This window comes from Ictalurus furcatus, chromosome 25 (genome assembly GCF_023375685.1).
Source record: "Ictalurus furcatus strain D&B chromosome 25, Billie_1.0, whole genome shotgun sequence".
Taxonomy (NCBI): Eukaryota; Metazoa; Chordata; class Actinopteri; order Siluriformes; family Ictaluridae; genus Ictalurus; species Ictalurus furcatus.
The window spans coordinates 19020078-19033462 of NC_071279.1; the positions used below are offsets into that span (position 1 = coordinate 19020078).

Below are 13385 nucleotides of genomic sequence, written 5' to 3' on the forward strand. Positions count from 1 at the left end.
CATATTACATCCGCCATGTCGGCACTGTCATGTGACCTTCGACGTCATCATAAACACAAAAATCTTATAGGGACCACCAGATTAAAGCAACCACACTAACAAAATCCACATCAGGAAAGTTAACTGAATTAGTGATGTAATGTGGGCGGGGTTAACAGGCTGAGGTAAATGCATTACCGTTAGCTTGGCCAGCTGAGGCATGATGGAGATCACAAAAATATCACAAAAACATATTTCAAAAGCTGTGAGAACTGTTTTCTTGTTTAAACCTTCAACAAGTTAACAATTTATTCGGGTATTGTTCAACCAGTCCAGTTTAACCAAGGTTTAATATTTAAAAAGAGCCGACGCGTTGTCTTCCGCCATTTTTTTTTTCTGAACTAGTCCGCACCAGTCCCGTTGCATTATGGGACTTTTGACTTGCGTAGTGTCCACCGGTTGCATACTGCAAAATCTCGCCAGAAGCAGTACACCATCTGGGTATTTCTCGCCTACTGAGAATTTGGACATGCTACCCCTCTGGTGTACTGCTTTTTGCCTACCGTGTAGTAGGGCAGTATGCCAATTCGGATGCAGCCCTGGTCTTTGTATGTTTCAGCTTTGGTTGTTGTTGTGCGTATGTGTTGTCGTGTTGTCCACAGCCTTACTCTTAGTCTGCCTGTTTTGTTTTTGGTCCTGTGTTTATGTTTATGGTTCTTGGTTCACGGCTTTAGTTGTTTTCACTTTTCTTAGTAAATCTGCACATGCATCCATTTGTATTTTATTGTATTTTACATGATAAAATGGACGTAACAGAATTTTTTGCCACCCAAGAAGCCATTCTGGAAAGACAGCACCAGAAAATGGAACAAGAGGTGAAAGGATCATGGGTCCCCACCCTCCCTTCCCTACTGCTGATTTCTCTCAGCCTGTCGGTTCAATGGAGGACTCTGCTCAGCCACCCTGCTTGACTGAGGATGCCACTCAGCCTCTCTGTTCAGCTGAGGACGTTGCTCCACCTCCCCGTTCGGCTGAGAGTGCCACTTTACCTCCACACTCCACCCCGGACGTCACTACGCCAGGCTTCACTTCGAACGTCGCGTCATCTTCTCGCTCCATGGAGGACGCCGCTCTTCCCCCCAGCTCCACGGAGGATGTCGCGCTGCCTCCTTGACCAGTTGAGGATGTCACTGTGCAGCCCTGCTCAGTTAGGGAGGTCGCTTTGCAGCTATGCTCCACTGAGTGTGGGTTCCAATCACTTTGCATCGCAGAGGACATCATTACAGATCCTGGCCTCGCCAAGGGCGTTACTCCATCTCCCTGCTCCTCCTTGGAATTGACTATGCCTGGCTCCACGTTGAATGTCGCTCTGCCTCCCTGCTCCATTGAGGATGTCGTTCTGCCTCCCTGCTCCACTGAAGACATCGCTCGTCCCTCTGTCTCCTTGCTGTGTGGAGGATATCGCTCCCCCTTCTTGCTTTATGGAGAATGTTGTTCCCCCCTCTGGCTCCATGGAGGACGTCGCTCCCCCTCTGGCTCCTTAGAGATCGTTGCTCCCCCTATGACTCTGTGGAGCACGTTGCTCCCCCCTCTGGCTCCCTGGAGATCATCACTCCCCCTATGTTATGGAGGTCATCTCTTTCCCCTCTGGCTCCATGGAGGATGTCGCTACCCCCTCTGGCTCCGTGGAGATCGTCAGTCACCCTATGGCTCCATGGAGGACATCGCTTTCCCCTTTGTCTTCGCAGATGTCACTCCCCCTCTGGCTCCGCCTCGAACTTTGCTCCCCCACTGGCTTTGTGGTGGCGGTCGTTTCACACTCATGCTCTGCCTTGAACCTCACGCCACCTCTCAGACATACAGAAGATATTGCTCCGCCTCATATCCTGAGAGAGGATGTTGTGTCTCCTGCAGTCTCTGCGAGGGGTAGCACTCCTGGTAACCCTGATCAGCTTAGAGACATCACCTCGGGCTGTCCAGGACCCCCCATTGAACTTGTTTTCAGGCAATGGGAGCCGCACCTTAAAGGGTCTGTCAGGTTAACGCTGAGTGGCACTGAACTACATTACCCATATGCCCCTGCATGTCACATGATCTTGACACATGAGTACTCACACCTGTTTTGTATTACCTCTATCTGCTACCCTATTCAGGCTCTGGTCGTTGTTGTGCATACGTGTTGTCCACATCCTTACTTCTAGCCTTCCTGTTTTGCTTTTGATCCTGTAAATGTATTTAAATTCAGATGAAAGACCTTTTTTATTCATAGTTCCTGTATTCATTAATCTTTTATTAGGAGTTTTTTTTCCTGTTAATGTATTTTATATAGTGTATAGTGTGCATATATATATATATATATATATATATATATATATATATATATATATATATATATATACTTAAAGATATTGTTTATTGTTATATTCCTTGTTTAATTTTTTAAACTTGTTTAATTGTATAATTGTTCCTTGTTTAATTTTTTTAAGATTTCAGACTCAAAAAAGAACAGTAATATTTTAAAAAATGATTATTTTTAAAATACTCTTACTAATTAATTTGTTTTGTGCTGGGGCTCAGACTTTTGCACTTTAACTGTATTCGTGTGAAATAAAGTGCTGTGTTTTTCAGGATCTCGCCTTCCCAGGAAGATGATGGCGGCTGCGCAGGTGTCGGCCCTGAGCCTGACAACATCCTCTGTGGACACAGAGGACTATAGCATTTATGCTAACATGTCTGAGGACCAGCTCCTGCAGATAGCTATCGAGCGAAGTATAGCTGATGCTAATGCTCAACAAAACTATTCTCGCAGACCACGACTGATGCCACAGTGTTCACATCTTCCACGGTCTCAGAGCATCCCTCCTCCTGCAAACCCACCATCTAATGCATCTGCTAACCCAGCGGCTAATCCACCAGCTAACCCACCACTCAGGCTGTCAGCTAGGTTAATCCTCATAACACACTGTTAGCGCTTTTCCACCAAATAATGTGGTATGGAAAATATAATGATCATAGTATGGTCATGATAATAATGCTTGCTGAAGTTTATTTCTCTTTGCTAATATTGTTTTAAGAGGCAACATTCCTTTTTTACCCACAGTAATGTTTCAGTGTCTTTAGAATACCAGATGCTTCCTATTCACTATACATGCTCACTACATAGGGTAGTGCACCCTACCTAGTGCACCACTTTGCACAATTGAACACCACTTCAGATTCATCCACAGAAAAAGAACAACACTGACCAAGTTTACATTGTAACTTCCCTCTATTTCCATGAAGGGTAAAATATTGGCACCCTTGGCTTTATTTGAGTCTTGTCTTTAATTTTTTTTCCCTCTGTACAAGAGGCAAGCAACAGTAGGACATACATTGAGTTGCCTGGTTTCATTTTAATTACTAATCATGTCCATCACTAATCCACACTCCCACAACCTCTAGAGAAACTTCTACTGTCCTGGGTAGAGTTATGTCATGAAAAAATCATATACATGTACTTGATTACTCAATAGATGGAGATACAGATAATCAAGGTATGGATAATCCCTGATTCTGACTTCTTAGCATGCTGTCAGGAAGGTGGAAAAGCGTTATTTTGAATATGTAATATTGTTGAAGTGTTTTTTACAGCCCATTCTCACGATATATCATTATCATCCTTACAATGCTCAAGTATCAGCCAAGGTGCTCCATACCAGGACAACCATGAAATGATTGCATGGAAAAGATACAGTGAATGTCTACGGGTTACTATCGAATCGGTCAAGTGAGTGTTTTTGAAATGCAAAACCAAAATTATCACAAATGTGGCTAAAATTAATGTGTTGATTGGTGCAAATTGGGCTTTTTATTTCCAGAGATTTAGACCCTTTTCTAGCAGCGATTTGGAAAGGTGATGCTAAGACTCTAAGTGTGCTAATAAAAACCAAATCCAGAAACCTTTTGGAAGCTAATCAGGAGGGTTGGCTCCCCCTGCACGATTCTGCTTACTACGGCCATGTTGACTGTCTAAAGATTTTGCTAAGTGGTAAGAAGTCATTTATAGACCATGCCATACCTACTGTACAGTCTTGTGTTTCCTGTGTGGATGTCTATCTGCGACAGTATTTATTTGTGTGATGCTTTTAGCCGAACCAGAGACGATTAACAGATGCACCCCAAAGAACCAAACTCCACTTCTACTGGCCACGAGTCGGCGACATTCAGCCTGTGTCTGTTATCTGTTGGAGAAGGGTGCTGATCCCAACCTGGCAAACAACCAGAGGGAGACTCCACTGTACAAAGGCAAATACGTTTTAATATGAATAAAAGCATGATAGCAATAAAACTAGGCATACATATGAGCAAAGTATGCTGTGAATTTTTTGTGTAACATTTTGATCTTTTGTTTAAAAAAAAAGCACAAAAATATTCTGCTCTCATGGATATCAAACAATTTCAAACCCAACACAGGTTTATCAAAAAAAAAAAAAAAAAAAATCAGAGACAGAGGCAGTCAGGTTTTCATTTAATATCTGTTGATATGTGATCGAGTCCATGATGCCATGTATCCTAACAAAATGTCCAGGTCCTCTGGCAGAAAAACAGCCCCAAAACATTAAAGATCCACCTCCATATTTAACCGTGGGCATGAGGTACTTTTCCATATGGCTACCTCTCTGTGTGCTCCAAAACCACCTCTGGTGTTTATTACCAAAAAGCTCTATTTTGGTTTCATCTGACCATAGAACCCGATCCCATTTGAAGTTCCAGTAGTGTCTGCAAACTGAAGACGCTCGAGTCTGTTTTTGGATGAGAGTAGAGGCTTTTTTCTTGAACCCCTTCCAAACAACTTTGGTGATGTAGGTCACTTCGGATTGTAGTTTTGGAGACTTTCTGACCCCAAGACACAACTACCTTCTGTAGTTCTCCCGCTGTGATCCTTGGAGATTTTTTGTCCACTCGAACCGTCCTCTTCACAGTGCGTTGAGACGATATAGACACGCGTCCAATTCCAGGTCGATTCATAACATTTCCCATTATGTGAAGCTCAACAACCTTTTGCCGCACATCACAGCTATATTCCTTAACTTACCCATTGTTATGAATGAATAAGATAATTTATGTTACCTCATATTTATACCCCTGTGAAACAGGAAGTCATGGTTGAACAATTTCCTGTTCCTAGTCACCCATGTGTACAAAAACATTTTTAAATATCATTGGGAATATACTTCACATATATTTTTCACATATGATTTCATAGGGGTGCCAATACGTGTCCCACACATATATGTAAGAAAGTTGTTGTTTTTTGGGTTTTTTTTTTTATAAACCTGTGTTGGATTTGCAATTGTTTGATATCCATGCGTATTTTTGTGAATTCTTTTAACAAAATATCAAAAGCTTAAACAATAAAGACAATTTTTCACAGCCTTCTTTGCTCATGTTTTCCAAAGGTGCCAATATCAGTGGAGGGCACTGTATGTATGTGTGTATAAATATATATATATATATATATATATATATATATATATATATATATATATATATATAGACAGACACACACATATTAAACATTGTAAGCCTGGTTTAAAGTGTGTATCAAAGCAATTACAGGAATTAAGACTTCTGTTGGGTAAATAAACTTCTGTATATGTAACATTATTGTTTTTTACAGCTTGTGAAAAGGGAGCTGAAGAAGTTGTTGGCCTTCTATTAAGGCATGGAGCACTGGCAACCAAGTCAACTCTGCAAGGTGTAACCCCACTGCATGAAGCAGTGGCATGCAAAAATGTGGAGATATGCAAGATGCTACTGCAAGCAAAGGCAAAACTGATGGCTAAAAACATTTATGGCATAGATCCGCTATTTACAGCAGCTCAGTGTGGTTTTGCAGAAGTTCTTAGCTTCCTGCTCATGAAAGGTAGGCATCAAATTAAAAAAGCTCTCTTAAACTGTGACTAAGTTATGGTCATTTGTTACAATCAAAACTAACACTACGTATCCAATTGCAAGGTTGTCAACCACGTCAATCTGACGAAGGTTTTATCCAGGAAAAACTTTATACACATTAAACATTACAGAAGTGGTATTTGGTAACAAAATTTGCAAGCGGACACATACTGTTAGAGTTGGCCCATGCTAGTTTCATTGTATTTATTAGGTAAATTTTCCTCTAGGTGCGGACGTCAACACTCGGGCTAACGATGGTGCCTCAGCCTTGTTTGAAGCCTCTAAAAATGGTCACAGTGCAGTCGTGGAGATTCTCTTGTCCAGAAAGGCAGATGCTAACAAATCTAACAAAGCTGGACTATTTCCTATTCATGTTGCTGCTAAAAATGGACATGATGGGTTAGTGAAACAAGGTTTATCCTTTTATACATTGGTATTGAATGATCAGGCAAAAGCTTAACTGCATCATTTGTTTTCTTCCTCAGAATTATTGCGATGCTAATACCAAGAACTAGCAGGGACAAAATAAAGCACTGTGGCATCAATCCTCTTCATATGGCCGCAGAGTGCAACAGAGACAATGTTCTTGAGATGCTGATAGATGCCGGTTTTAATGTCAACTCCATGATGTCAGAGGATTGGTCCAAAATGTATGAGGATCATCGCAGCACCGCGCTCTACTTTGCCGTGTCCAACAGTAATGTATATGCAGCCACAATGCTCCTGGAGGCTGGAGCCAACACAAACCTGGACACCTTCAATCCTCTACTTGTTGCTCTGAGGAAGAACTGCATGGAAATGGTTAAGCTTCTGGTCAACTATGGTGCGAATATTAACTCCATTCTCCAAACTCACCCCACTGACTTCCCAGCTGCTTTGATTTTTTGCTTGAATTACTTGCCAATGTTTAAGTACCTCATGGATAATGGATGTGATGCCCTATCGTGTTTTAAGTGCAACTATGGCAGCCATCCTCACCCACCCATAAAATCCAGCAGAGACGGAAGAGACAGGCTATATTACATCAGCGAAGAAAATTCAGAAAGCGTACAGGTAAATTTTAGGAAAAAATGTTGGGGAACCCCAAGGGTACATCCTTGGTATTTTAAATTGGTATCTTTTACCTGAATGTTGGATACATTTGAGACTAACTTTAAGGTACAGTAGTGTTCCTCAATATCTATTCATCTACATTACATTGGTTGTAAAGTTCACTACATTATCATTCCCAGGTAAAACATAAACAACTTAAGGTCCAAAGGATGTACCCAAACTGTTTTATTCTTCAGTAATTTCCAGAGGAATTTACACTCTTCCTTTGTGTATCTAGACCTTTGCCACAGTGAATTGGCTTCTGTACTTCAGTGAGGGATGTCACTAGGATCTTAATGCGTAATGCTCCCAGTAGGAACACAATTAGTGAAAAGGTCTGAGGAGAAAGGTCAGACAAAGACTGATCCTAATGACCCCCATGAATGGTACAAAAGAATGTACCCTGCTTTGATTTGGGTTACCCATTTCTTGAGCCAGGCCTGGGGGTGGTGTCCACAGGGCAAGCATCTGGTGACCAGGCCACCCACACAACCTGGTTAGTCTCAGCTTTGTGGCCTCACCCCCTGCATGAATGGTGGGGGTCAGGTGCAATGCCAGCAGGGCCGTTTCTAGGCATAGGCGCACTAGGTGGTCACCTAGGGCGCCACCAGTCAGGCCCCCCTGTGACTCACCCACCCACCCACAAGAAACAGAGTCCAAGGGCATAACCTGGAGTGGGCATTCGGGTATGTAGTCTTGGAGATGTTTTCTTTAGCCCTGAATAGTTCTCCACTTGGAGCAGTTTGTCACTACGTAACTGAACATCAGTAAAAGAAGAAGGCGGTGTTGTAATTTTGTATCTTCAGTGAAAGGAGTCAAGCTCAATCAGGTGGAAATACTTGTGTTTTATTGGCTGACAGTCTCAATTCTGCCAAACGCTAACTCACAGTCAGTTAGTGTGAGGGGGGAAATGGATATACATAATGTATTATTATTATTATTATTATTATTATTATTATTATTATTATTAACCAGTAAAGGGTTGAAACTGAAACACTAACATTCTCTCATGCTGAGCAGGAAAACAAGGTGTGCAAATGTCTGAGTTCCAGTTTATGTGAACATGATATGTGTAGCGCATTAGGACAGATAACGTACTCTGCATGGCACTGTAGCAGCTAAACCCATTCAGTGATAGCTCAGTTGTGCCTCTGCTTGGCTAGCGAAACCAAACTAGCCTAGTCTTGTGTTAGATAGCTAAAAAGTTTTATATTTTATCAGTTTAGATTTTATCGAACTGGAGAATTGACCATTGTTTTTCTCATATTTAACGACCTGTACCATTGAGGTGGGAATTGTGGTTCATATCAAGTCGATCCATCAGTAAGGTTTTTACAACCAGATTCTGAAAGTGTACACAGTCACTTTGAGTAGTCAGCTGTTTTCAACTCTCATTCATAAAATTGTCATTGTATTATGGGTTTTGAGGATTTTCCATCATGTTATAATGGAAATAGGTATCAGTATCTGATATGATGCTGGGTTGAGACAAGCGAGTGGCTGGATTATTCATGTGTAGATTATATGGTCAATCAAATTTAAAACCTTCCTTCTCCAGTTTTCATATTTTGTAAGCAATTAACCCTCACATGCAAGAAAAAAAATGCATGGAGACAGTCTATTTAGACATACATGCAATAGGAATCTTGCCTAGGGTGCCAAAATGGCCAGAAATGGCCTTGAATGCGAGCCAGGCAGCAGGTATGTAATGGACAGTCTTAGACAACCTAGGCCCTTGCAATGAAAATTTACTTCCCCAGGCAAAGATACAACAATACATGCCAAGGCCATACCCTTGAGGTACCCCAGTAACCAGCAATGGTACAATTTGGAATTTCTTGAAACAAGCAAGACCCACTTAAATCTAGTTAACATGTACTAAAATCAAGCAAAATAAACTGCCAGTGAGGTAAATAGACTTGTTAAGAATTCTTGAAAATAGCATAAATATCTAGTTACTAAAAATGCTATGGGCTCTTAAAACTAGACAAAAATGGCAAAATTGAAGCAAGTTGTGCTTATTACAAGCAAGTAACTCAGTTATTCAAGATAGACTTACTGAAAATAAATGTTTTGGCCTCTTGATTGAGCTGACTTTAAGAATTTATCCCTTAATCTAAAATTAATAATGAAAAATAAAAAGCTTACAACAAGACAATTTCTTTGAACAGCATAATAAAAATAAGTGACTTTCTTAAATTTAGGCACCAGAAGCATTGTTATTTTTAGCATTTTTATTGAAACAGGGAAAAACTCTAACACACCTTTTTACACAAAAGCATCGTCTTAAACAAAATCTAAGACAATTTTTTACAGAAACAAGGCTTTTTTTACTTTCTTGAAATTATTTTTTGCAGTTTGTCTGTTGCTTTATTGTTTAAACATGTGACTCCAACAGTTCTGTGAGGTGATCTCCAGGCCATCAGTCTCCAGTTGGGCTGGACCCATCATTGACATACTTCTAGACTACGTGGGTCATGTGAACCTCTGTTCCAGACTTATTGAACATCTGGACAGTTACAGTGAATGGGCTCAAATCAAAGACAAAGCAAGTATGTAAAATTTCACTTAATTTTAACTTCATAGACCCCTGAAATATACTTTCTGGTTTTTGGTAACCATCCCAGTCCATCACAGGGTACCATGCACACACATTCACACCTATTTGCATGTTTTTGGGATGTAGGAGCAAACCAGAGAACCGGGAAGAAACCAAACATGGGAGAACATACACAGAACTCCACACGTACCTGGTTAACACTTAGCAGGCATTGTTTGTGAATAACGGAATGTAAAGCATTAGAACTTTGATTGTCTGTGCAGCACCTCCTCGTCCATTGATGCAGCTCTGCAGAGTAAAGATTCGTCAGCAGCTGGGAATCCAGAGACTAAGACAGATGAACAATCTTCCTTTGCCTGGGAGGCTTATCAAGTTCTTACGGCATGAGAGAGAATAATTTATTATTATCCTGTAAAAGGTTGGATTTTAAATGTGAAAGATAGCCTTCTGGATAGGTGATGCCATGGCTTTGCAAAAGATAATATAAAGAAATATCTAGAAAGCTCCTCAAAGCTATTAAAGATGTGTAAATTCCCATTTTAAGTTTACGCTAAGTTGTGAGTTTGATTTTATTACTGATTTTATTTATTTTTTTCTGTGTGTGTAGTCAAACCAGCTGTTGTTTTAGGTAACTGACTTATATGTTTACATTAAACATTTTTACTGATAGGGTTTAAATCTCTTTACATTTTATTCAATCAAATTCTGATTCAATTTTTTTTAAAAATGCACAGCAAACAGTTTGTTGTAAGTTGGTTTTGTCACGTATGAGGGTCTGGGTGAAGCTGGGTGAAGCTGGGTGATTGTGAGCAGGGAAGTGAGAGATTGTACTGGGTATTGTAGTCTGTGGCGGCCATATTTGTAGACTGCTGTGCTTTCTGGATTGTTGAGTCTGTGAGAGGTTGTGATCTGACGGAGCCCTTAAAGGGCTCACTCTGGGAGCCTTACCCTTACTAGGTCTACCCCCCTGGTTGAGGACCAGGGAAGTGTGGGTGGTTGGTGTGAAATTCTTGATGGAGGTTCGGCTCTAGGATATCTTGTGCAGTTACCCAGCATTGTTCCTCTGGACCATAACCCTTCCATTCTATGAGATATTCCAGTCAGCTGTTTCTGTGATGTGAATTTAAGGCTTTCACCAGATAGGTTGGCTGGCCTTCGATGTTGAGGGGAGCCGGAGGGGTTGTGGCTGGCAAATCGAAAGCTCAAGGCCCTTGTATAGCTGGCTTTAGGCATGACACATGGAAGGATGGAGAGATACGCCAGTGTTATGGTAAGTCTAACCTGTACATGACGCCATTGATTCATCTTCTGATTTGCCAATACATTTGTGGTTGAGTTGTCTGCATTGATGTGGGTGGCATAGGTCGTGTGTGGGGAGCCATACTTAGTCCCCAGTTTGGTAATCGGGGTTGGGTCCTCTGTGTTTGTCAGCTTGTTCCTTATTATTCTGTGAGGTCTGCTCCAGTCGTTGATGGGTGTTTTCCTCAAACGTGCCCACTCCTTTGAAACCGTTCATCAACTGCCAGTGAATCTGTTGGGTTGGAGTTCCAAGTAAATAATTGGGGTTGGTAGCCTAGGATGCACTGGAAAGGAATGAGTTGGGTGGCAGAATAACTTAAAGAATTTTGGGTGTATTTCGCCCATGGTAAGAACAGTTCTCTGGGTTGTTAGCACAAAATGTCCGCAAGAACCGGCCTACGTCTTGGTTGACTCATTCTATTTGACTCATTTTGACTCATTCTATTGACTCATTCTATGACAGTCCATTGGCTTGAGGATGGTAACCTGAAGTTAGACTCTCACCCCCAATTTCTCCATAAGAAGAGGAAGGGTGGGGATCTGACAGTTGAAACATTGCTTGCCTATGAACAGAAAGCTTATCATGCCCAAACAAAAACAACAGGGACAGAAACGTCTGAGTAATTAGATAAGAAGATGTAGTCGTTGGGGAAGCAGGGTGATAAAAGCACTCGTACGCAAGACGCATATAGGTGAGGGAAACAACACCATATATGTGCATTCCTTCTTCTACACAGGCTATCATGGGGAACAAAGAAAGAGAGAAGAGAAAGAGCATGCTGAAGTTACGTGAAACTTCTCTTTGCCTTCTTAGGTCTCAACAGGACCCGCAACAGCCCTGCTGGCTGCACCTGCAACAAGTCATCTGTTTCCTTAAACAACAGTCACCTCTATGGTCACGCATTTACAAAGGGTCGTGACAACACAAAGTGTATAGCAGAGTCTTGGGAAGGCATGTCCTGTTCGGCTACTAATACATAACTGTGTATCGAGAAGTGGACAATGCATCAGAAGAGGGACATAAGGCACTGTATAAAACAAGGCAGAAACAGTCAAGACTGAATGTAGGAGCCAATAACCCATCTGCGGCAGAGCGACAATAACCAGGAAAACAATGAGTCATCAGCAGGCGGTGGAACAATTATGGCTTCCCCCGTGTTTAATATCAGCAACGCTTCGTGAATTGTCAGGGATATAGAAACAGCACGAGCTGTTGAGCATCTTACAAATGCCACCCTACTTTATTTTGCACTTCAACTTTGAAAAAGGGCATTTAGTTCATCATTAATCAGTGTGAGTGGTTCCTGTGTCATTGGTCAAGGATAGCAACATGTAAGTAAGTCCATTAATGTTATTCAAATCTACCGTGGAACCTCCCAAAAAAATACCATCCTACAGTGGCGCTTGGAGTCGTCCAAGGGTCAGCGAAGCTATATCCCTGGAAATGCTGAGGTGTGTTTCGTCTAAGTCTAATCAGTTCGGTCAATTAACTGGCCCCAGTATGGAAGGGATCAGATTTTTCCAATGGGGAGGAAACATGACCTGAAACAGAGGGCACCACAAAGGCAGGATAGCAACATCCGGTCCAATTCAAATGTCTAGGTATGAGGATGTAAGCACATTTACCACAGACCCAAAGAACTGTGTGGGTGGAAGCTAGGCCGCTAAAGGGACATCTACCTTTGGCTGGGGTAAAGCCATGCTAGGAAAAAAACTTGTCATTTATGCTACATGAGGCAGCATTCAAGTCTGCATACAAGGTGACATTGACGTAGACTTTACACAAGGAATGGCCTAACATCAGACTCAACATGCACAAATGTATGTGTCTCCAAACTTCTTTGGAACATTAAAAGTCTGGGAGGTATTCAGAATAACAGTAGGGTTAGGGGAACACTTTCACCAGGCAAACCCCTACATTTCTTATAGACATTATGTTCAGTTGAGCTGTTAAGACAGCATCCACGCATTGCGTTCAAGATTTCTACAGTGTCGGAGTCCATGGTATCATTGTAGCCTTTTAGGTTGTTGTGATAATATGCAGACATTTGCAAGAGCCAGACAATATCTACAGGAATCATGCAAGATCTTGGGATCTTGTTGGCCTTGGCAGTAGCACCATTATCTAAGGGGAAAAAAGAGGACCAATGGTGTGAGCCAAGGTGATGACTCAACCAACACGAGTCATAGTGTACATCAAAAGAGACTGAGCTATTTCTAAAGAGAATGAACATGCCAAATTACCACCTCACGTCTGTATTGGGATGAAAGCGCTGACACAGACCGTGACTGCACTAATTACAGAGACCAGAATTGGGATCCCTTCTAGATAGGCCATTACTAGAAGTCAGCTTCTTTGTCTCTCTGATAGGGTCACAGTGGCTACAATTAGGACTGTGCCCAAATACACGACAGAACCAGTGTCTTTGGCGGATTTGCATTTCAGGCATAGAGATTGCTAATTCAACAAGTTAAGCAATGCATATGCGTTTTCAGGTGCAGAGGTCAATTGATGACGAGT

The 13385-nt window shown here is 41.6% G+C and overlaps 1 protein-coding gene across 1 annotated transcript in view; it reads left to right on the top strand.

Annotated features, from left to right (window-relative positions):
• Positions 1-9972, top strand: part of LOC128601028 (ankyrin repeat and SOCS box protein 2-like) — an 11248-nt gene extending 1276 nt beyond the window's left edge. The window contains exons 2-10 of the mRNA XM_053613900.1: positions 2608-2923; positions 3653-3745; positions 3837-4006; positions 4108-4263; positions 5639-5884; positions 6141-6312; positions 6399-6966; positions 9404-9557; positions 9829-9972. Coding sequence (XP_053469875.1) covers positions 2628-2923; positions 3653-3745; positions 3837-4006; positions 4108-4263; positions 5639-5884; positions 6141-6312; positions 6399-6966; positions 9404-9557; positions 9829-9962 — 1989 coding nt within the window. The 5' untranslated portion in view covers positions 2608-2627 and the 3' untranslated portion in view covers positions 9963-9972. The remainder of the gene's footprint in view (positions 1-2607; positions 2924-3652; positions 3746-3836; positions 4007-4107; positions 4264-5638; positions 5885-6140; positions 6313-6398; positions 6967-9403; positions 9558-9828) is intronic.
• The last annotated feature ends 3413 nt before the right edge of the window (positions 9973-13385 follow it).